This window comes from Hirundo rustica, chromosome 12 (genome assembly GCF_015227805.2).
Source record: "Hirundo rustica isolate bHirRus1 chromosome 12, bHirRus1.pri.v3, whole genome shotgun sequence".
Classification (NCBI taxonomy): Eukaryota; Metazoa; Chordata; class Aves; order Passeriformes; family Hirundinidae; genus Hirundo; species Hirundo rustica.
In genome coordinates, this window is record NC_053461.1 from 15,944,916 (window position 1) to 15,968,410 (window position 23,495).

Consider the following 23,495-nt stretch of genomic DNA (forward strand, 5'->3'; position numbering starts at 1 on the left):
GTGAATCCAGAACTCCAGTGGACAAAACCAGATTCCATTCACGAATTCATGTCAACACAACACAGAAAAACCTCCTCACACAGCCCAGCCAGCCTTCCCCATCCATCAGGGTCTTTCCCCAAAGAGAGACGTCCAAAAGGGACTGGATTTGTTCCATCATTGCTCAAGGGTACAAGGGGGAAAAGACACCACATTTAGAGCTATACCCCATCCATATTTTAAAGGTTCCTTTGCAAAAATACTTAAAGATATTTGGGAAAAGCCTCTCTAAAATAGAAACTAAAATACTGATACATTAATCATAAATAAACATGTACCACAAATGCAGCTCTGTAAGAAGAGTCCCGAAGGGTATTTTAAACAGCTCAAAAAATTTCTTCTTGCATGAACTCCAGCACTCCAGATCTGTTTGGTGTTAGGCTTAATTTTCAATCATGTGAAAAAAAGGTTTTGCTAAAAGAATGCAAATATCCCCGTGCTTCATAAAAGAAAGTTCCTTTTCTGTCATGATTACCCTAATCTAATTAAAAACTGTGCTTGTCACATCTTAGAAAATTAACTGTCTTCACACGGGGCAAAAGCTATCATTTCAAGAGGTCTCAATAAATTACTTAAAAACAAGAAAACAAAACTAATTCCTGAGCTAAGCACCAAATTCTTTACAGACCTAATTAAAGAGCAAAAATCAGCGTCCTGTAGTGGCTCCAAGATGCCTCTCCACTTGCAGAATAGAAATCTGTGTTCAAGGGAACAACTCAACGCATTTAGGAAAGAGATGGAAAGCGCCAAATGAATAATATAAAAGATGAGAGACAGGATTTTATGCAGATGCAATATGCATATCAATACACCCCAACGCTAGAAGAGTGAGTGCATCATTATTGTGGAAGCTGGGGGATTTGCTTTGTTGTCATTCAATGCCAAAAATCAATGCTCAGTATCCTTTTCTCATAACACTGTTACAATTCATAAATTATTAACTGGAGTCTTTTGTAAAAAGTTCCTGTTTACAAGGTTACTCTGTAAGTTAAAATGTTTGTTTGCCCTCAGATCTCTACTGTAAAGCATCTGTGGGTAGATTTACATGATGAAGTTGATAGATTTGTATTTTGACAGTACATCTGTCATCCTCCCTTCCCGTGTCAAGAGGTCAGGCGTGCACTTGGTGTTATCAGGTGGCTCATTAGTGTCCTGTGGGACGTGCTACCTTGTCTGCTTTGCTTTAAGTGACAAAAAACCCGTTCTTTCTAGCCCTTGCTGCAGGAATTCACACCCCCTCTGCAACTTGTGTTTTCTTACTGTCAGAAGATGGGATTCTTAGCACACGAACACAGAGAACATCTCTGGACGTGGCACCATGGGGGGGAAAGCTCAATCCTTTCACACACCCCCTGATCCCTCTGAGGGTGCAGAACACCCCCATGACCTCTTCTTTACAAGGCCTGGAGTACATATTCAGACACTCAGCACAGCCACTTCCCATCTTGCACCACCCCTGTGCGAAAAAAGCACATTAACCGGAGCCAACAAGCCCCGAGCTCGCTGCCAACCGCGGGCAGGCACCCGTGCTCTCTGCTGGGGTAACACCTAATCCTCAGGCTGTGAAAGCCACGGGCTGCTGTGGAATGGAGCAGTTTCCCCATCACTTTCCAAAGGCCCTGTAAAAGTTGTCGAAAGCAGCAGCAGCCCGTTTCCCTGCGATATTCCTCCCGGATTTGCTAATGCCTCCTGCTGACTGCAGGCACACCTTCAAAAGGCAGATGGAGAACGTCGTTGTGCATTCATCTGGGCCCCCGTGAACTCATCGGCTCCAGGAGTTCCACAGCAATCCGAGTGACAGCAGAGTTTAGTCCTGTGAATAGCAGGGCTGCTCGACAAAGCACCGATTTTATTTCGCTGGGAGTTAGAGTAATGCATTTTACATTGATTTTACCACTGTAGTAGATTACTTGGTGAGCTACTTAATTTCAAGGGCAAGCAAACAGCTGACAATTTTGCTTGCAAATCACTCGTTCTAGTGGATTTTAAGCAACGGGCATATTTGTCGAAAAAGGTGGTAAAGAAAAAATCTCCATGAGTCTGTAAACTGGAAAATCACCCAGTGCACGAGCTTGGGTGGATCCGCACGGTGCTGTACAGCAGAAAAAATAGATTCTGTACCTCATTTTGTGTTGTCCTTTAGGCTGTTTTCCCACTGCTGTAATGTTCACCTCTTTCTCACGGCGACTCAAGGATGGTATTTTAGATGTTCCTTTAAAGTGCATGAAAATTATTTTGCAATTTATTGTGGCTCTCTAAGGCCTCAGCCACATGAAGGCCACAGGTTAACAATCCTTGAAATGTCTTGAATAATGCTTTGTGTCAATAACATGAATTATCTCGAGGTAAAGTTGTCCTATCCACATCTCATTGTCACTCCTCTGCCTCACTGAGAGCATTTGTGGGGTTGGATCAATTTTGCCTCTCACAGATTTCTTTTTGTGTCTGAGCAAACCATTGCCTCTACTCAGAAGACTCAGTAAGAATTATCCTGACTGGAAAGCATTTCTCCTAAAAACCTCTCTGATGATTCAAATTAAAAAGGGAAAAAAGTACATCCACCCACAACCTTGAATTGCAAAGAACACAAATCAGGATTCTACAGCCAAGAGCCATGAATGGGATCCCCAAACCTTCACCTGGTGAGAACACTAAAGAGCAGGAGGGATGCTGAATTACTGCAGCTTATACAATTTTGTGTAAATTCCTGTACCGACACACGCAGCCTCATGGCAGCCTGGATTGTCATTAAGTGAAGCAAAACTCCAGTGAGCAAACAAAATGTTTGTGTTCCTATTTCTTTGCTGGAGGACTTAAACGCCTAAATACCAAGCATGTAAGTGGGGTCAATTCTGCAAAATTCCATTTACAAAGATAAAAACCTTTTATACCTCAAATTTAAGAAGTCATTGCTAATGCTGGATTGTCCAGTGTCCTTAAATAACCCCTGTGAGGCAGATATAATGCAGGTTATGGCTGGGACAGACAACTGAGACTTAAGAGAGCTTTAAGAGCTGCAACCTTCACAGCAGCTTGAGGTACCTCAATTTACTTTATATGCAAAAGGAAATATGGTACCTGCATTTCAGCTAAAGCCCAGTGTCCTGATGAGATCACTGCTGAACCACTCATGATCTGAACTGCCACACCATGCTCTTAGATACCTTCCAAAATGGAAAGCTCACATTGGCTACAAGAGATTTATGAATCTCTGAGCTTCAGTCCTGGAAAAGTGTACAAAGATTGAAGGTACAAGTGTTTTCTTCTCTCTTATGGAATGGTACAGGAGAGTGAAAACAGAGCTGATTTTCCACTCAAGTCTCCCTTATGTCTGCACCTTTTACAAGTCATTACATCTCAAAGGACCAGATATATATTCATTTCCAGGACCCATCTTGGGCTGGTAAAATGCAGCAGTGGCTTTTCACAGCCCCACATCCAGAGCAGCCTGTAGTGATTTTTCTGGCAACATTTCACTGACTATAATTTTGCAGAAATGATGCTAATAACAATATGCTACCAATAAAACAAGCTACCAAAGCTGCTCTTCTTTTGAGTGCATGTAATTTCTGTGTATTAATGGGAATGTCACACACACACCGAGCAGGGCAGAATGGCCCCTGAAGTGTTTTCACTCAATTTCTCCTGATGAGTGACTTTGTCCTCATAACCATAATAAAGCTGAGGTACTTTATAAAATGCAAAAGGTCTCTTGAAGGTTGGCACACACTGATATTTTAACCCCCATTTCTAAAATTTCATCCAAATTAGAAAATTCACACAGTAGAGTTGTAGACTCTAAAATACAAGCTGTTAACTCTGCCCAGGCTTTTTTGTTGTTTGTTTGTGTTTTTAAGTAACTTTTACAGCAAAAAATTAAGGGAATTATTTGGAGATATGCTGCTTATTCATCAAGGCAAAGTCATCATGTGGAAAAAAAAGCTCCAAGTTTTATCATTGTTTAGTTAATCCTGTTCTTGCAAATGGGATTCTGGTTTCTCAACTAAGGTAACTGAAGTGAAAAACAATACATACTTCATATTTTCAGGTGTAGGACTCTCATTTCCAGGCAATGAGAATCCCTGAACCTTCAAAAAAAAAAAAAAAATCCTCTTGCATATAACCAATATATTCCAAGCTCCAAGGTGAGCAGATCCATTGTGAGTTTGTTCAGGATTATTACCCCAATGCATTGCTGAGAGACACTGTGCTGCAAAAAGCAGCCCTTTAAATGACATTATTACAGTTTAGAGGTGCTAATTTATCCCAAATGTTTGTTACAGGATCACCTCTATCTCAATAGATATAGAAGCAGCTATTGTTACGACAGAAGTCTTAACTGTTCTCTTACCTCAGGGTCTTTTCAGTCTGCAAGCAAATTGTGAGTCTTCAAAGCCATTTTCTATTGTTGTAGGTTTGTTATAAACTAACCCTTGAGAAAGTTTTACAGCAAGTGTAAAAAATTTATCCACTCTCTTTAGATCCAAATTTGAACAAAAAATCCGTGAAGATAACAGACTTAGAGGCAAATGGAAAATGGAAAAAAATCTATCATGAATTTAACAGAGTTGTAGGATGCAAGGGAAACCTTGAAGGGAGTTATATTATGATAATTTAATTTCCACATAAATAAAATGCCATATATCTAGTTTAACCTATATATCCAAGCATTTATTTTGCTACCACAGATATTTCCTTATCTAACTGGAGAACACAAGGACAGTGCTAAGGAATGGCTGAGGAGTGAACAGTGGCACCTCCTGCTCAAAGTGAGACAGGATGGAGCTCCTCAGCGTTCAGTCCTGGCACTGTTCAGCACTCCTGAATGGCAGCAATGGCAGGTGCCAAATAAAGCACATCATTCTGGCCATCTGTGTTCAAAAACTTGCACCAAATCTGCGAGGAGGGCTACAAAGACAGGCAGAGGGGAGAAAAAAGGACATGAAGAGGCCACAATAATTTTATGCCTACTAAAATGTCACCTGGATGAAAGGAAAGGCATCAGGGTCATCCTGATGAGGGACAGAAAGAACACAGCTAAGAAATAAGACCTAGGTACAGTCAGGATATGAATCAGTCCAGCTTGGATATTAATATATCATAAGAGAAGTGTGTCTGCAATAACCTTTGTTTGAAAGTGCATGTCAAGACATTGCCACTTTTAGAGCAAGAGGATTTTTCTCTGAACCAGGACAGGAGAGTGTCTGTCCAAACAAAGCCCTGGGTGTGATGACCCACGGGATTCAGCCCCACAGGAGCTTAGCAGCGGGAGCAGACTGAGGCTGCAGAGAGATGGTGAGGATTGCTGCTTACCAAAATCACCCTTCTGGAACCAGTAGTTAAACATAAACTGCTCCAGAGAGAGCACACCAAGGATGTGAGGCACTGATCTCTTCCACTAACAGAGCTGCTGGCACAGGCTTTAATTCTGCTGTCTCTCAGCAGAAGGGCAGAGCTGGTGTCAGATGCCAGACAACAGCATTGGAAGCAGCAACAATCCTCCAGAAAAAAAAAAAAAAAAAAAAAGAGAGAGATAGGCACACATCACAGCATTTGTGCAATGAGTCAGAAAAGGCTGTAAATAGAACCAAGATCCTCTGGAACAAAACTTCTTTAGGAATATAAAATCTCTGTCATGGGCTGGGCTTCAAGGAAGGCAGGTCATTCATTTGGGCTGTATTTCCTAATCCCATGATACCAAATCTACGTTGCAGCTTTCCCTCTTCCTCAGCGACAGCAAAAGCACCTTCCAGGGGGCTGTTTCAGGGCAGGTGACATCCTGCACCCCTTTGGGCTAGGACTGAATTAGAGAAGTTTTGGTTTTGTTCTCAATTCCACCACAGATCCAGTGTGTGACCACTGGAAAGTAACAAAAATAGACAACTTTTCTCTACAACTTTTTTTTCCTCACCTAGGGTGCCTCAGCCATGGTTTTAACTAAGCATTGCCATAGAGCACTTACCAAAACAAATAAATAAAATCCAGTTACGGGTCAAGACTGTACAAAGAGCAAATGAAAATGATCTTTCCTGATGACACCACGAATATATAAGCAGGGAAACAACAGAAATAGTAAAGGTCATTTTAAAATTTAATCAGAAAATCAAAACAATGGAAAAATATTGGGAATGTAGAGCTCATTAGGGCAAGCAGAGTCTATTAACTGTTCAGCTGTCCAAGCACAGAGCAGAAAATCTCTTGTCTGCTTTTCACTGAGTACAATGACCACTATGATCCCAGCTGTAATCAAATACATAATTGAAAGTGACCTAAACCAAGGAAGTCAAAACCAAGAAACACAGGGCCAGATCTTTCCACCACTGACTCTGGTGGAATTAATTGGCTGAATGCTCCCACTCACTCCAGCAAATCAGAAATTAATAATTATGACCCCAGCTTCCCACTGCTGATGGGATCTTCCCCATACACTAGAAAGCTTATGCACAATGACTTACATTAGTACAAGACATCTTTTTATTTTTCGCCTTCCTGTCTATATAAAAATTGGATGTGCACTCTTACCCCAGTATTTACATAAAACACAACAATGACTTCTGTGCCTGGGTCACCAGCAGTTCATCTGCACTTCAGCCTGCTGCAATGTCAGGGGGAACAGGCTGGCTTCAGCTTCACCTCTACCCTCTAATCTATTTATGAAGGCTGATGACAAAAAACTCTAAGAGGCAAATAAGGAAAAGAGCATGAAATGCATCTGCAATAATAGGGAACAATTATGTGTCTCAAAATGTAACCACTTGGAAATTCAGTCTGTCAAGGAACTGGACATTTAATTATTATAATCATTCTAAACAAGAACTAATTGAAACTGAAGATTGACTTTTATCTGGAATTTTGCTTATGAATTTTAAGTATGTTACCTATTAGGATATAACCAAAGCTATGAAAATCCAAACAAATTACTCCTCTCCCACTAAGCCAGCCTTATGCAGTACAAGCCTGGTTTCCTTTTTTTTTTTTTTTTTTTGAGGCATCTCAATGAATATTTCTAGCTAATGGCTAAATTCTTTTCCATATCTAGATTCAAAGAGGCAAGAAATATGTATACTTTTCTATTCCCCTAGAGAATGGATTTATTTTAGGACAAGAAAAATTATGCCTGCTTTCAAATTTTATCTCCTCCTCATGCTTTCCTGCCATCACTCATGAATGTAAAGGTTAAACTACCTAGAACTATCTAAGGAAATCAATCTATTTGCACAGCTATAACCAAAGTTCGTCCTGCAATAATTGCTACTAATTCTATAAGTTCCACCTTTTCACCTTCATACCACCTTGATAGGTACTAAATTACAGTTGAAAATACACTAAGACATAATTTACTAACACAGTCCCATCAAGTCACCGGGATCAGCTTTGTATTTTTGTGTTGTACAATATGCAAGAAACACCTCAGACAAATCCATGGAATCACATAGGTTGAAAAGACCTTAGAGATCATCTGTACCTGTTCTAACATCAGCATTTTCTTTCTGTGATCCCCTAAGTTACGTTCATGACTTAAACTCATTTAAAAGAAATTTACATATCTTTGTGTCATTAAGAAAGTCTTATCCTTGGTGCACCACAAGAAGCTCAGGTGTCTTCTTCCACAATTTTCAGCCAGGTCTCCTATCCTTGAGAATCCAAGGTGCATTTCAGGTAGAACCAAATCTCCTTGTGTTTTCTTGTGAAATTATAATGTACCACTGAATAGCAAAATCCAGGTTCAGGAGCTGCAGCCACGGTTGAAAGGAGAAGTGCTGTCCTTTTCCCCAACTCCTTTGCAAGTTCAAAGGATTAAGTCAATAACCTCATGGAAAAAAAAGGGTCTCTGTGTAACAGGCAAGGATCAGTTCCACATGCCATAGTTCTGGGAGTGACCCTCAGGTTTAGCCTTTGCTACCGTGTTACCTGTAAAAGAAGAGGAAAGAGTTACTCACACAGAATTGATCAAAAAAAGGATGACATCAGGTGCATTGTTACTGCAAAAGAACTGTGCACACAAACAGGCAATGAATGAACTTGCCCCAGCCACACCTTCATATAGCACAGAGAAGCAGAATCTCTATAGAAATGTTAATTACACTGTTATTTGACAGCATGAGGGGGATTTGCAGATAAAGAAATGGCAGTTCACCATTAAATCTGCCACCAGCATTTCCTGGAAATCTCTTATTTTACTTTGCTTCGTTCCCAACATCAGTGCCTCCAGCACAAGTGTAGGATTTACATCCCAAAGGGCCGTTCATGTAAACTGCTGCCCATTCCCAGAGATCCATCCTATCCAGGGAATCAGAGACCAGGCAGCAAAAGGGGGGGAATAAATTGTTCTTGCAGCAGAAATCTCCCCGTGACAGCAGAACTCCCCCAGGACCCTGGAGGGGCTGCAGGGATGTGTTCAAGCCTTAATGCACACACAGGGCACAAAGCCAGCAGCTCTGGCTGCGCAGTGCCGAGGATCCTGTTGGATTTCCTGTCCTGGAAATGGATGAGAACAGGCAGCTGGAAGGAGGAAAGCTTTGTCAGCTCTGCTCTGCGGTGCCTACATGTGTCACAAAACTAAACAGACACTCAGCACAGAGAAGTTTTTATTTCCTTCCCTGAGGGAACTGATGGAAGATGCAAGTTCCTCAGCTTTGCACATTTTAACTGTCCCACTCAGGCACTAACTATTCATCTAAACACTGAGTAGTGTCAGCAGTCTCCTGTGCTTCAGATATTTTAGTCACACTATTTTTACTTCTTTTCATGGAATGAAAAGATAGAGGACTTAAAGTTGATTAAATGGCATTTCCTCTTTCAGTGTATAATTAACCTGTGGAAGCCACTGTCCCACGTAGCACTGATCCCAAGGTCTTAAAAAGCTTTAAAAATTGATTACAAATTTAAATGGTAATGAGATCATCTCCGGTGCATAATGCAGAAAAAAATTAGTGTGGAATGGATCTCAACTATTGTGTTTTAGACATAAGGCAACTATTAAATTGGGGAAAATTCATGGATGTGTACACTTTCTGTAACCGCCCCAAAGGGTTTGGGTGAGTCTGATTTGAGCATCCCATTGCTGAGGTTCACAGGTGGCTGAACAATTTGGGCTACTGGTTTGACAGTTCGAATAGTCCTCTTTGGGTAAAATTTTAATAATATGCCTCAGAAATATTTTGTCTATTGACCTGAGACAAAGCTTTGGTTCATTTTCAAAATAAAAATATAAGTTACTCCCTACTTCCCTTTTCCTTGTGACAAGGGAACTTGTCTTTCCATTCCAGTTTCCTTACAACTGTCCATAGGGAGGAAGAGGCAGCTGCATGAATGAGGATTTGACACCTCAGGCCATCAGTCATCAGTGCCAACATAAAACTCTTTGTTCTGCCCCCCACCCCTCGAGTATCTGTCGAAGACCTCAAGGATAATTAACCCTTATTCAAAGGATAATTAACCTGACTCACTCTTCTCCAAATAAGGCCCTTTTGGTGTAAATTGTCAGCTCTCTTCTGGAGTGTCCAGAGATAAAGATGTTTTGTACTGTATCTAGAACTCCTAATCAACCAGTCTCACCCTGCAGTGTGATGCTACAATGCCACTCCTTATCTACAAATGAGTAGTTAAAAATCAGCGCTGGGAAAAAAACCTGGAAGGCTGAGGATAACCTTTATCTTACAATAACCGGGTCCCAGTTATCCACATTGATTCCAGAGTTTACAGGCCAAATTCTAGGTGTAGTGTCCACCAGAGGAGAACCGCAGGACCCAGGCATGCTATAGAATACACCTTTGGCATTTCCATGGAATCATAGGAAGGTTTGGGTCAAAAAGGTTCTCGGAGATCTTCTAGTTCCATCCCCCTGCCATGTGCAGGGATGCCACTTCCTCTGTGCCACTGTGCAATGTCTGTAGACCACCAGCATCACACCACAGCTGCCCAAAACATCCGATTTCCTCTCATCCATCCAGAAATTAGCGCAGCTTCCACACCTCAGAACTGCCTTTACTAAACAGCATTTGGTGACAGCATTGCTTATTAACTCAGGCTGTAGCCTAATGAACAACATTCTTTCCCAGCTAGAAGAGGCTGTAAAGGGAAAAGCTGAGCATATGTCTCCCCTTGCTACTGCCTGCTAAAGACTCCTGGTTTATGATGTATTTAGGAGTGCAGTTTGCTGCGACTTGTTGAACTTCAATGCACTCAACTCATATTAAATTGCCAGGCAGACAGAGAACCTGATATTTTCTCTCCGTTAATTGAGAAATAAGATGACACAGTAAAGGTTTGGTTTAAAAAAAAATTCAGCGCCAGGATGGTCTGGAATTAGAAATATTCTGAACCAGCCCGATTTCCAGTGGGGCTGAGTGTGGCACAGTGGCATCAGGGCAGGTTCCCAACAACTCCCAAGCCAGGCTGGTACTTTCAAAAGGTAAAAGGCTGTCCAGCACAGGAATCTAACTTTATGTGACAGTGGTAAACATCGTGGATCCCTGTACTCAGTCTGCAAATTAAAGAATTGGTTCTGGAACATGAGCATCCCTCTAGCACTGAGCACAATAAATAGTTCCTTTGTCACGCTGAAGACTGAATCAAGACAATTTTCAGTTTGACTGCAGGAGTGACGGGGCAGTTCTGACTGAATATTTCCTCTCTGAGAGCAACTACATTAATCACAGCTTTCCAAAACTTCGAGAAGGCCGAGGCTGGTGCTCACACCCACATACACAACGCAGTAAGAGCAATCAGCAGACTGGCACCTTTAAATATAGGTGATCTCTGTACTTGCCTTTGTGGTTTTGACTTTATTTCCACTGCTGCAAGACCAACCTGAATAGTCTGGTAGCACTTTACAGTCCTCTCCATCCAGACAGGGGTTCATGTGACACCACCACTTCTGCAGGACAATGGAAGCTGGGGAAAAAAAAAGAAGCAGGAAAGAGAAGCAATACCTTTTTTATCACTGTTGGGGTTTTTTTTTTTTTGCAGGGAGATTGTCAGTGCCATGTTCAATTGGTTGATTTCAAAAGGTAGAAACAACAATTACTGGCTTAACAGTGAATTACATGGAGGTAAAAAAGTGGCTAAACACTTGACCAGCCCTCAGAAGGGTAAATGCCATATGCAAATGGTGGAGAGACAGGCACCACCAGGGACTGACTCCAGCATTCAAATTGACCTCTAGAACAGCTTTTCCATCTCCACTGACTACGAAAATGACTGGTCTCCTTCATTTGCATGCTTCAGCCAAGCACCTGCTGTAAGGGGGAATGAAGCTGAGGCTTCTTGTTTAACCCATACGTGCATATGGGAGACTGGACAGAGAAATGCCAGTTTCTCCCTTCACTGGGTGAGAAAACAGAATTGCAGAGATGTAAACCCGTGAGGTCTGTCAGCAAATACTGCAGGTAAGAATGGGGAAACCTCCGTAAAGGACTAGAATAGCAACTAAAAACCTACTTGAAGTCACACTGCCACATCTGCAATATGTTTTGGAAGGCTACAGTTGTATACCTTAACTAGGCAAAATTTATTAATTTTCTACCCCTAAGCTAATTTCTATTAAGACCATGCCTATTATTTTTAGAAATGTAGTCATGACTTTATAAACCTGCTGTTAACTACAGCACAAACACCTGCATGCTTTTCTCAGTTTTGCATTGCTCATGGCACTCATCAAATCCCAGAAAATTATTATGAAATATATCAGTACACAATCCTACATAACCTATATTGGATTTCAAAATAAAATATGGCTTAAAATGTCGATTCAGCTAGTCTGCATTATGCTACTCTGTGCACAAACTATTGAATCACATGCCTTAAAAGATGACACATTCAGAAGAGATGAACAAAAATAATGGAGTCTACTTCTTGTAAAGCATTCTTTTTTCCTTTTGACTTCAAGACATATTTGTTCTTCTGCAACCTTTAAATTAGGGTGTCAAGCAGGCAAGTTGACATCAGGATATTGCCAAAATGTTCATTCAATTACTTCTGTTATGTACTTTTCAGTAAAAGCTTTATGTAAAAACACACTTCTGGAACACTGCTTTGGCTTTTATAAACTAATCTTTCAATCTTATAACACTGCAAAATAAATATATGAACTTCCACCAGTCATTTGGGTCTCAGGTCATTTGCTTTGATACTGATTGGTGTTGGAGATCATAAAAAAAAAAAAAGGGTGAAACCTGACTGTGCTTCTTGGGAGGTGAGAGATCATTTCTGATAAGGTCAGTAAGGATGGAGTGAAAAACACCCAGAGAAGATGGCAGCACCCAACAGGGCACAGAGAAAAACAGACAAAACAAGGCAGTGTGGGATGGAAAGAGGCACCATGATCCTTCCTGGAGGAGTGGGAACGAGGAATGGCAAGCCACAGCTCTGCTGGGGCAAGAAGGGCTGGGTGATCTGGGGTGGGAGCACCAGGTACCAACCACAGCAGTGAGAGCTGCTGCCCTAATGCAAAAGATCACCACTACTGGATAAGGGCTGAAGTTCAATGAAAATAAAAAAAAATCCCAAAACCAAAAAAGCACAGCTATTAAAGTCCTTCAGCAACTGTTGACTGAATCAAGCTTCTAGAGTATTTATATATTTCTGCCATATATGCCAGTGTCACCTTTGCAGTTTTTAAGCTAATGTAAAATAACGCCTGACTTCTATTATCTGTTAAATGTAAAAGCATTTTTGTTACTTGATGTGTCACATAAAAAGGCAGAAGACACTTCTGATGCATCAAGAAAACTCCCCAAGAAAATGCACAGTTAAACTCAGCTGTATTGCTGAATAGCAACACATAAAAACAACACTAGGCATCTATTTTTTTTTTTTAATCTACTTTTTTAAATATCTGTTTTGACCGCTTCATAATAGGTAAAAGATTCTCAAACAACAGATTCACAGGTATTTAGAGTTTCATGTCTGACACTAAATATTTCTAAATATTAGATTAAAATTGGACTTTGAAGATTTTTGCTTTATATTTAAGTGAACCAGCTGCAATTTTATGTGCAAAAGAATGAAAACAGGATCTTGCTTATGAAATAATTTCATAATTTCATCACGAAATAATGAAATTCTGGTAACTTTAAGATTAAAAAAAAAAAAAATGTCTTGAAGCACATTTACTAACATAACAAGAGAAGCAACCTCTACAAAAAATAGCTGTATTAAATGGGAAATATTGATCTAGAGAAAAGCTCTACATATCAGACATCCCAGCACCACCTGCATGCCCAGTCTTAGGTTTGCATTTTTTAACCAGCGAATTTTTAGCCAAGTTACTAAGTCTTAAGACATCTGGAAGAGTTAATATCATAAACTTGAATTTCTCTGCTTATGCTGTTCTCAAACCAGTTTTAGAGGAGAATTCTTGTGTGAAAAAACCAAGAAGTTTTATTGGCAGGGACACGAAATGGGCCAGTACATCCATTAAGAGGATTAACAACACCAAGACTCATGCACGGGCTCATTATCATCGACGCGCAGGGACGTTTCCCAAAATTAACAAAAGGAAGGATTACGCTCTTTGGGGCAGTGGGAAGTCAAACATCAAGGAGACCGAACTCCTCCAACGATCTAAACGAGCCACGAGTGAGCGGAACCTCTCACCTTCCACGCAGGAGGGCTGAGCCCGCGTGGTCCCGGCCACCTGCCCCGGGAAGCAGGAGCACTTCACGGTCTGGGATCGCTCCTCGATCCGGTTCTTGTTGCAGCACCTGTGCACGGCCACAACCTCGCACGTGCCTTGCTTCACTTGGTGCTGGCCTAATAATTCCAGGGGTGAGGGATGGAGAGAAAGAAACGCATCAGTGCCTTGAGGAGGAGGCAGGTTGTGCAGTCCTACGAGATCATGAGCCTCCCCAGCGATGGGTTAAACCCCAGGAATGAAAAGAAGCAAAGCGTCTTGTAGGATCTGGCTCTTTCCCTGTGTTTATATTACTAGTCTTTCTATTAAAATTTGTTTTTGTAAGTCAGTTTTCCAATCTATCTTCCCTCACCCTTATAAAGCCATAAAGAGAAGAGCAGGTTAGAGTATTCAGCTAGATGATGAAGGGAAAAAGACAGGCAGACAGAAAACACCCCTCTTCCTTTGCCTTCCTGACATCCATCAGGTTTTATATTTAATTTTTTCCCTTCATAAATGGACACAATGGATAGGATAATATTTAATACAAGAGAGACATTTTAATTAGTAAGGAAACTTTTTAACACATCAACATGTAAGCACTGCTTGCCATCACAGACAGGCTGAGAACAAGGTAGGCTGTAAAGCTGTCATGCACAGTCAAGTTTTGTCCAAAAGAAAAAAAAAAAAAAACAAACCCCACACCCAAATTGCATGGATTCCTTCAGTGCCCTCCCAGATTGTTCTGAACAAACCTCTGATAAATATTGTGTCCTCCTGCTTTTCTCATGATTCACTGTCCCCTATTTCTCCAAGTTTATTGTTCCCCTCCCTTTCTCCTCCTTCACGTCTCACCTCACTGCTCCTTGCAGCTGATCATTTTGCTCCACTGCCAAATTCCCTCTCGATCTTGCCTAAACCTTCTCTCAGAAACTCCACATAAGCATTTCCATGTCCTCACTTTCCTGAACAGCTTTCAAGTGTTTCATCTTGCATTTGTCTTGTCTTATTTAGAGTGGAGCCTTGGATGGCTCTTATCTGTGTTTGTAAAAGCACCTTGTAAATTAACAGCACTACAGAGCAGGGTGAGTTATTTCATAAGAGAGCAAGACAGAGAGACAACACTGAGAATAATAAAAATAGTCACCATCAAAGCAGCATCAAGTATGAGAAGAGAGACAGCGCTGATGTCGGTGTAGGTGTGGCTGATATCAAAGGCACAGAGAATGAAGAGATGCAGGGGAAGGGAGAGAACTCTCCATGAGCAGACAGTCCCCCAAGCAACAAACCTGAGAATTACCCTGCTCCCTCCTCACTCCGTGTTTGCCCTGTTCAGAGGTTTTTGTTTGGATATTTTGGGTTGGTTTTATATTTTTTATTATTGTTTACAACAGCTGCTGCTAACTGACATCAGGCACACCTTTACAAATGGAATTTTACTGAGGGATTAAGATCACCGTAATTTTTGTGCAGAAAATGTTATGACTTGATGAGGTGTGAAATCTCAACTTTCAAAGAGTTAGCAATGAAATTTAGGCTTCTATGGGAGTTCTTAAAAAAAAAACAAAACAAAATAAATATTATTAAATACATACATATAACTCTTTTTAAAAGTTGGCTTGGCAGCTTCCCTTGCTGTGTATGTTTTGATTTCACGAGTATCTCAAGCACAGTTGAAATACTTGTGAAAAAACACTTGGCTGCCTGAGTTTTGTTGCCAAATTTGTATTCATAACAACCTCAATGGACAAGAAACTATGCATATTCAATCTTGGACTGGAAAAGTAGTGTTCTACTTGAGCACTCAACTTTTTAAAAAATTATATATACAGAGATTTTTTTTTCTTTTTTTTTTTTTTTCCCTGAGGAAAAAGCTACACTACTTTTAAGCAAAATGTGCTGCAGTAGAAAAAATGAATAAGGTATTTTACAGCAAGTTAGCAAAATGCTGAAGTTAACATAAAAGTACCTTACAGAGCCACTATAATAAGTTTATTGTCAGACCCTGACTTTTCATGCAAGTACCTAATACCCACATAATAATAAACATGGAAAAAAATGAAAACAGCTAATATTCAGGAGGACAGCAGCTTCTCTGTAAGTCAATATGGAAGACAAACACACAAAAGAGAAAGTAAATTTGCCACTTCATCCCAAAGAATTGTTTCTCAAAATACCTGACAAGGCAATGCTTGGAGAAAAGGTAGCACAAGTCCTGGCAAGAAAGATTTTGTAAAATGAGACTGTTAGCTTAAGAGAGGTTGTTAATTTAGTCATTAAATAAACTTAGTGTTTATTAAATTATCTGTTTATTAGTGCTACAGCCTGAATCAAAACTCTTTGGAGAAAATGTCCATTGGTTTCCTACAGTGCCCAATGTGATGGACCTGCATTCACTGGAATAAACAGCAAAGTTTCTATTCACTTCAGGAGAGCAAGGTCAGAGCCTGGTTTGTGCCTTGAGAATGAGATTTATAAGGGGAGCAATAAAAAAGCGAAAATTTTGAGCTGCTCAGGCCACGTATTTGCTTTTGCCATGTGTTTCATCTGAAAGATCAAGCGGCCGGGTCTTGTCCTTATCAAAGTCACTATTCACCAGGCATCAGATGCTGAGATAAGAGAAGAAACCTTTTTTTCCAGAAGGTACATCATAGGATGGACAAGACCCAGCTCCAAGGATCAATATGTAGCTGCAAAGATGTCTCAAATCCTGCTTCCTTTAGGTGAACAGTCCTGTTAAGCCAATACCAAAAACAATCAAACACGCTGGCCCTGAGCATACAGCCCCAAAACCTGGAGCTCTCTTTCAATTATCTTGTTTGACTTTTAAAGCAGTGACAGTGCTGCCCTGGAGCTCCAGGAGTCAACACACACTGCTGTTTGCAGAAAGTGAGATTAAGTTACCTCCTGAAAGCAGCCCTTGGTTTAGGAGCTGTTTTTCCGTCACATTCCTGTTTGGCAGCTCCACAAGCAGGTAAGGGGAGGTGTCCCCTCTTCATCTCCTGGTAGGAGTGGGATGCTCGGGTTGGAAAACACCACTGCCACACAAGGGAAGGCAGCACTCCCCTCCCTCATCCCTAATGCACAGCTCTCATGGAGTACAGCAGTGGAGGCACTAAAAAGCCACAGACACCTGCATGCATCATTTGCATTAATTGGAATGCCCTTGCAATAATCTTTCCCCTCCTACACGCTCACATCGACATTTCCTCCTGCTTGTTCACACAGATCCCGACACTTCTTGTGCTGTTGAGCACTGTATGAATTTCTCCTTAATATTCAGACACATCTGTGAGCAGCTGCTGAACAAATGCTGAGGGTTAACTTGGTGCCTTTCTGTGCTGTTTTTTCCAGTGCTCAGAAATCTAGAGGATAAACACTGATTTGCAGAGTGGTTTTCACGTGTAAGAAAGCTCACAGAAAATCTTAACCAACCCTAACTCAATCTATTCCTCCCTAGATCTACCGAAACCTGTTGTAGCTGCATTCAGGTGCCCAACAGCAGCAAAAAGAAAGAATGCAAGGATTCTCTCCTGCATGTTTTAACATTCATCCTGCACTAAATAAACCTTCATCTCAGGTTTTGAGTACATTTAACATGCAGCAGATTATACTGACAGAAACACTCAACACCTTAAAATATTTTATAATCAATGGATTCTCTGGAAGCCAAGTCATTAGAGGAGCAGGGACTGAAGGGTTTTTAAAATGTGAAGATCACAGTAAGTGAATTCTATGCTGGACACAGGAAAGCCATTTCAGGGAGAAATGCAGAGAGAGAGAGAGAGAAAAGCTGTGGGGAGAGAAGCCCATGAATTCATAGCTCATCACCTGTAAACCTATTCAGATCTGCAACCTAAGGGCTGTCGGTGTTTGCAGCTGAAATTCAGTTACATCTTCCCTTTTAAATAAGAAAACTCTCCAAGGGGAGAAACCTTTTATCAGCAACACCACCACATGTCTGTCTCTGTGACAGAGCAGCTTCTGCATATTGAAGAGAGAACACGAGCCAGCCAGGCACGGTGGAGGACAGGGGATGAGTGTTGAAAACCACAGAGCTCTGTCTTTCCTCTTCTCAGGGGTTTGGCATGTGTGTTGCTATCCATAGCCTAATTTCTCCACAGCTCTGCTTCCCCAGAATGCCCAGTGCTGTTCTGGCTCACTGAGGACACTTTCTCTGCCTCCCAGTACAGGGCACAGACACAAAGGGACAGGGCTCCCTAATGGAAGCAGCCTCCAGGATTGTCCCTGCTGTGAATGCTGCTGCCTTGCATAATGAGATACCTACAGGTGACAGCAGCCCTCAGATGCCCAGGTCTAGAATGTTCCAGAAGTGGCCACATGAAGGTTCTGTGACCATTTATTTGTCATCTATAGGATTTTCATCCCAGAAGAAGGTGCTGTGTAGAGCTGCAAGACAGCCCCTTGAGATTTCAGAGAACACAGACATCATCTCTGAAGAACAAGTACAAACCAGGAAGTTACTAAGCTTGGACACCACAAACCAGCACAAGTGTTGTGAGTAGAGTTGACTCAATAATCACTACTGAATTGTTTGTTCTCAGTGGTATTCTTAATATTCTCTGTATTTTTCTTAATGCTTTTTTTCAACCAACATACTTGACAAGACCTTATTTTCACTTTCTTCATAGAAGTCAGAGGGCAGATACTCAATTAATACTTCTAAAACTCTTTGAAATGCTCAAAAGAAAAGAGGGAAATGTAATTATTGCTAATAAAATATCAAACATGGTAGTGATGCACTTCAAAACCACAAGGAACAAATCAAAGAAAGAAAGAGGCTTTCAGAAGGTTGCTAACCAATTCTGTCCACATCCATTTCATCTCTGTGACTAATTCTGATCACTCCCAGGGAGTGCTGTCTCAATGCAATCTACATGCAGGCAGCACGCCTCTACCAGAAATCCTGAACAACCGCCTCTTCTTTCTAATTTCTTGGCTAAGAAACATAAGGAAAAGACAAATTTAAAGGGATTTTTTATCTCTGTTTCATAATCTGCCACCTCTGATGAAGAGAGCTACTATGCTGTGGAGAGCAAATCTGGAGCAGGATGAGCCCAGCTCAGCACATTCCTGAGAAAGCCTCAAACCCAGCAAGCTTGGTCTGCACAAAATCAACTGCATCATTTATTTAAAGAGTAAGAGCATGGACGTCAATAGGAGGATGAACAGCTATGGAATTAAATATTGCAGACAACATTAGGAGAAACAAATGAGTTTAGAAGTCAGCACTGATGCTGTTCGGAAGAGGAAAGAGCTTTAAGAAGTTTGGTGCCAGTTCATCATCTGCCTTCATCTCATGCTGGCTTTTGCTTACAAATACATGAGCATAGGAAGCACACACCAGAAGGCAAATATTGGTAGAAAAACACAAATATTAGAGGAAATAACACTTGCTATTTTACGTATTCTTTGCCAAACATATTTACAAGAACCAATCCAGCTCACATGGCAGGATTCTTTCAAGGGGTAGAAGGGGAACAGGGGTATTTCTAAAGGTGACAACTCTTCTCAAGAAAATAAGCTAAAAGTCTTTTAGTAAGTAAAATTTACACACCATGTTAGAGGCTTTGAATATTAGCAGAGCTTTTTCTCTACTGCCATTCCATCAGCTACTGGATTTTTTTCATAATTTCACATTATTGTCACAAAGTTCTACCTTAGATGCTCTGCTCCTTCAAGGATATACAGTATATATATGTATGCACACACTTTCTCAGAAATTGCCTCTGAATATACAAATCGGTCCAGTTCCACTTTTAAAGTTCAACCTTTTCACTTATGGGCAGTAAGGGAGTGCTCAGAGATTGTCCAGAGCTGCCACAAAAGCCCAGTTCAGCTATTCTAGGATAAACAGACAAGAAATATCTCCCCATAATCACCTCTCCGTGATAGTAGGCAAAGGAAGATGTAACACGCCAAAAAAATAAAACAATAAAAAAGAACCACCAAAAAACCAAACAACCAAAAAAAAAAAAAAAAAAAAAAAAAAAAAAAGGGAAAGAGGAAAGCTCTTTGCTAACCATTACTCTTACAATCCTCAAATACACTGCAGGAATGCGATTTCTAGTGCTAACATCTGTTAAAAAAAAAGGAAGCAAAGATGTAAGCATTTTCTCGATGTAAGAGTAGAGGTTGGAGCTTCCACAATGCGCAGGTTTCAAACCAAGGAGTTTTTCTCATAACTTATAAAGTTACAGATTTTGTTCTCATCAAAACATTAAGACATTTGTGCTTTTCACCTTGTGGAAACCAGCATTGTAGATTGTGCAAAATCACAATCAAGATTTTAATCAGGGAACCAGTCCTCAACCACTTTAACTTGTTTCAGGCAAGAAGTGACACGTGGGGTAAAAAAAAAAAAAAACACAAAAAAAAACCCTCTCAAAACAAGCAACTAAGTAGAGAGGAACACCAGAGGTACAGTGGGTGTACCTCTATATTTGAAAATAGGTGAGTGACCTCAAACCCTGATAATGAGACCCACAGAGTTAATGAAATCATCACCCTTCAGAGCAGGTGGAGGAACCTGCTGACACAGCTGGAGAGAATCGTGTAACACGGTGAATTCTGCGCTGAGTGTCACAGGTCACATCCATATGGAGATTAAAGTCCCCTGGAATAAGTAGCACGGGTGACCTTAGATCAGACACCAGCACAGAGGCTCCTCCAAGGAATGAAGCATTAAATCTGAGCGGTCAATAAATCAAAACAGCTGAGAAGGTGCTGGAAATGAGGTAGGGAGGAGGGAAAAGCCGCTGCAAAAGGAAAGGTGGATGAAGGGTGACCTGGAAGCAAAAACAAATTAAAACATGAGTGTCTCTATCTCCTGGGGTGCTCACTGAAGTCGATCAATGAGGACTGCTGCCTTTCAGCTGGGCACCAATATTCATCCTGGCTCGAGCACACTTGTACAGACAAAATCCAAGAGCGGAAAACCTCACAGGGCACCTCAGAGCAAAGAAGTGTTAATAATTTCCTATGGGGAGCTTCCTACTGTGGGGCTATTTTAGGTAAGGCACTGGAGAAAATGCAAAGGAAGGATTGGTTTTCAATCATAAGTTGTAGCAAATGAGCAACATTGTGCTCTCTAATATAGAAGTATTTCCCAGGTGACCCATTAACACTCACTCCTGCTATTACACACGGACCTCTATTTTTCTCTCATTTGTTCCTTCCTTCACAAATTTATCAAGAGAGAAAGGGAAAGAGAATGAAAACAGTTCCCTGGAGAGATTTCTGCTTGCCTGGAGAAAGCAGTTACACACACATCCATACTGGCCAGGCTTATGGTTACTCACCACTTTGTAAGCAAAAAATTAAATTTTCTGCCTCGAGTGTGAGAGCTGATTTCCTCTTAAAACAGGGTTGTTCTTGCCACAGAAAAGCAAAAATAGTGTATTTGGGACCACCATCTGAGGAAGGCAGTCCCATCCACATCAATAATGAAGCCATCCTGCCCGAGGTGTCACTAACACAGCCCTTGCAGGCACCTGGAGTCCACTGCCCTTTGCAGTTGCTCTCCACACCCAGTCCCAGGGCTGTGCTTGCTGTCTCAGAGCAGCTTATTGCTGCTCATTTACGGCATGAAAGAAGTTCATTAAGTAGTATCATAATCTTGAAGAAATTATAAAATAAAATAATAATAATAATAAAAAAAACCCACAAAACCAAACCTTTTAAGTCTGCTCGTGCATGCAACAAAATGTATTTTGAGGATTAAGCCTTATGCCTTTCTGAGCATTCCTTCATCACCTGAAATATCATCTAATGATCATTTCAGGCTTACTTGTGTAAAACAAACATTTGTAATCTACTAAATACCAGAGGTATTTTTAACCCAGTTCAAGGTCGTTCATCAGACAAGAATGATATTTGTTTAGAGAATTGAAACACTAATTGTCGTCTAAGTCATTAGGCTTTGCAGATTAAGTAAATGGAAGCTGCCAGAAAACAGAGTAGATGTTTGGGGAAGAAAGGATTCTCTTAATTTCAAGTGAAAATTGAATTTTTGTTCCCATGTCCAAATAGAATCAGTAAAACTGGGGAGAGAAACCAAGGAAACATGAACTGTACTCCATTTCACTGCTCAAAACAGCTCACATTTACAAGGCTTAAAGTACTTCTGCTTTCCTGGGGTTCATTTTTATAATGAAAAAGTACATTTCCCTCCTCAAATTACTTTGATGGGACTATAGAATAATGTGAGTTTGCCTGGATTTGACAGCTAGAGGTAGGCAAATATATAATTATTCATTAATTAACCCTCATTTGGCAATCTGTTCAAGAAAGATCCAGACATAACTGTTATAATTTAATGGTGTGGTTTATGAAACTCTCCTGGTTATCCTGTTTGACATTCTTAATTTAAAAAACAGGCAGTGAATCCCTCTTCCCACTAATTGCTCTGTGTTTATTAAAATCATAGAGCAGCATTTGTTACCAGTGGAAGAGCTGTCTTTTGCGAAAAGCAGAACCAGCAGGTAAGACTGAATTTGAATGATAGATTTCACTGCTGAAGTGGGATGAAGTTGTCATGCAATAGGCAAATCAGGCAAATGGAATTCTGAGGAATATTACAAGCAGTCAGATCAGTTAATGCACTGGGCACCATCAGATGCTCAGCTGGTCTTTAATCCCTGGGAAAAACCCTATGTCTTGATCACCACTGATTAATTATTTTCAAAGTTTGTCTCATTTTATATCAGGTTTTATACAGCTGCAATGATTTCCTTGGATTTATCTGATGGAATAGACAAGGAAAGCATCACAGCAGTCCAAGTACAAGATCCAGCTGCCAGTTAAGCAATAACAGGTCATAAAACTAAATTGAACAAATGCATTTTTAACTCTGAGTGGCATGAGGATGTCTAAGTGGTTTCAGCATGTACAGACTCTCTCCAGCCTGGCTGAACAGTTCATTGAACTTGTTTTAACTGCTATATCCAGGAGTGCAAAGCATAAGTGAGGTTTCCAGAATGTCAACACACATTTTTATAGTCAGCATTGTTGAAATATGGGGGGAAGTTTCTTAGATGGGAAAAAAAAAACAAAAACACCAACCCACTGCAGACTGCCCATCACTTCGTGCAGCACTGTAACAGACACGTAATAAAATATAATCACAACAAAATAAAGTGAGAATCAACCTGGTAACTGTTTCCCATAGGCCCACACTTAAACTCCTGACCCCCACTTACACTGTTAATGACAGAATAATACTTTAAAGGTCAGAATTCAGAAGTTGTCAGGGTCTGTACATTTCCTATTTTATCCTGACGACACTCTGTCAAAGCTTCACCGTTAATTCTTCTTTTTTTTTTCAAGATTCTGAAGCTCTCTTGAGCCTCTCAACTTTCATTTTTTAATCTTCTCCTAATCTTTGCACCTAAGAATAAAGGTTCAAAACTAAAATTTTACCATTCCAGTTGCAGGCTGTAACCAAAGAAAATCCCAGAAGGGTGCAGTTCAAAGAGCCAGATGTGGAGCTCTCTGCTCTGTAACTGGGCGTGCACGAGTGGGTGCTGCCACAACACACAAACTGTGCTGGTCTCTCACCTTATTTCCTCCATGTTATTTTTATTATTAACCCTATTGTTTTCTGCAGCAAAAAGTTGTTTTTGAAGTCAGTGTTCAGCTACTTCTACATAAATTTAGCTTTTTTTTTCATTTGGGAACTAGAAACAATAAAGATATTTCACCCAAGATTAAAATGTGAATTACTGCACAAAAACTGCTTGAACCAGTAAAGACAGAGTGTTAACACACCCTACTCAGAAATGAAAGAACTATCAGTTAAAACATTTTATTTTTGTTCCAC

The 23,495-nt window shown here is 40.6% G+C and overlaps 1 protein-coding gene across 2 annotated transcripts in view; it reads right to left on the minus strand.

The window, feature by feature from the left end:
* Nucleotides 1-6,123: 6,123 nt before the first annotated feature.
* Nucleotides 6,124-23,495, minus strand: part of TAFA4 (TAFA chemokine like family member 4) — a 69,716-nt gene continuing 52,344 nt past the window's right edge. The window contains exons 5-7 of one of the 2 annotated variants that reach the window (XM_058422269.1): nt 13,639-13,794; nt 10,811-10,935; nt 6,124-7,950 (exon numbers count right to left, since the gene is read on the minus strand). In XM_058422269.1, coding sequence (XP_058278252.1) covers nt 7,939-7,950; nt 10,811-10,935; nt 13,639-13,794 — 293 coding nt within the window. In that variant the 3' untranslated portion in view covers nt 6,124-7,938. The remainder of the gene's footprint in view (nt 7,951-10,810; nt 10,936-13,638; nt 13,795-23,495) is intronic. The other variant, XM_040076618.2, reaches the window with a different exon arrangement.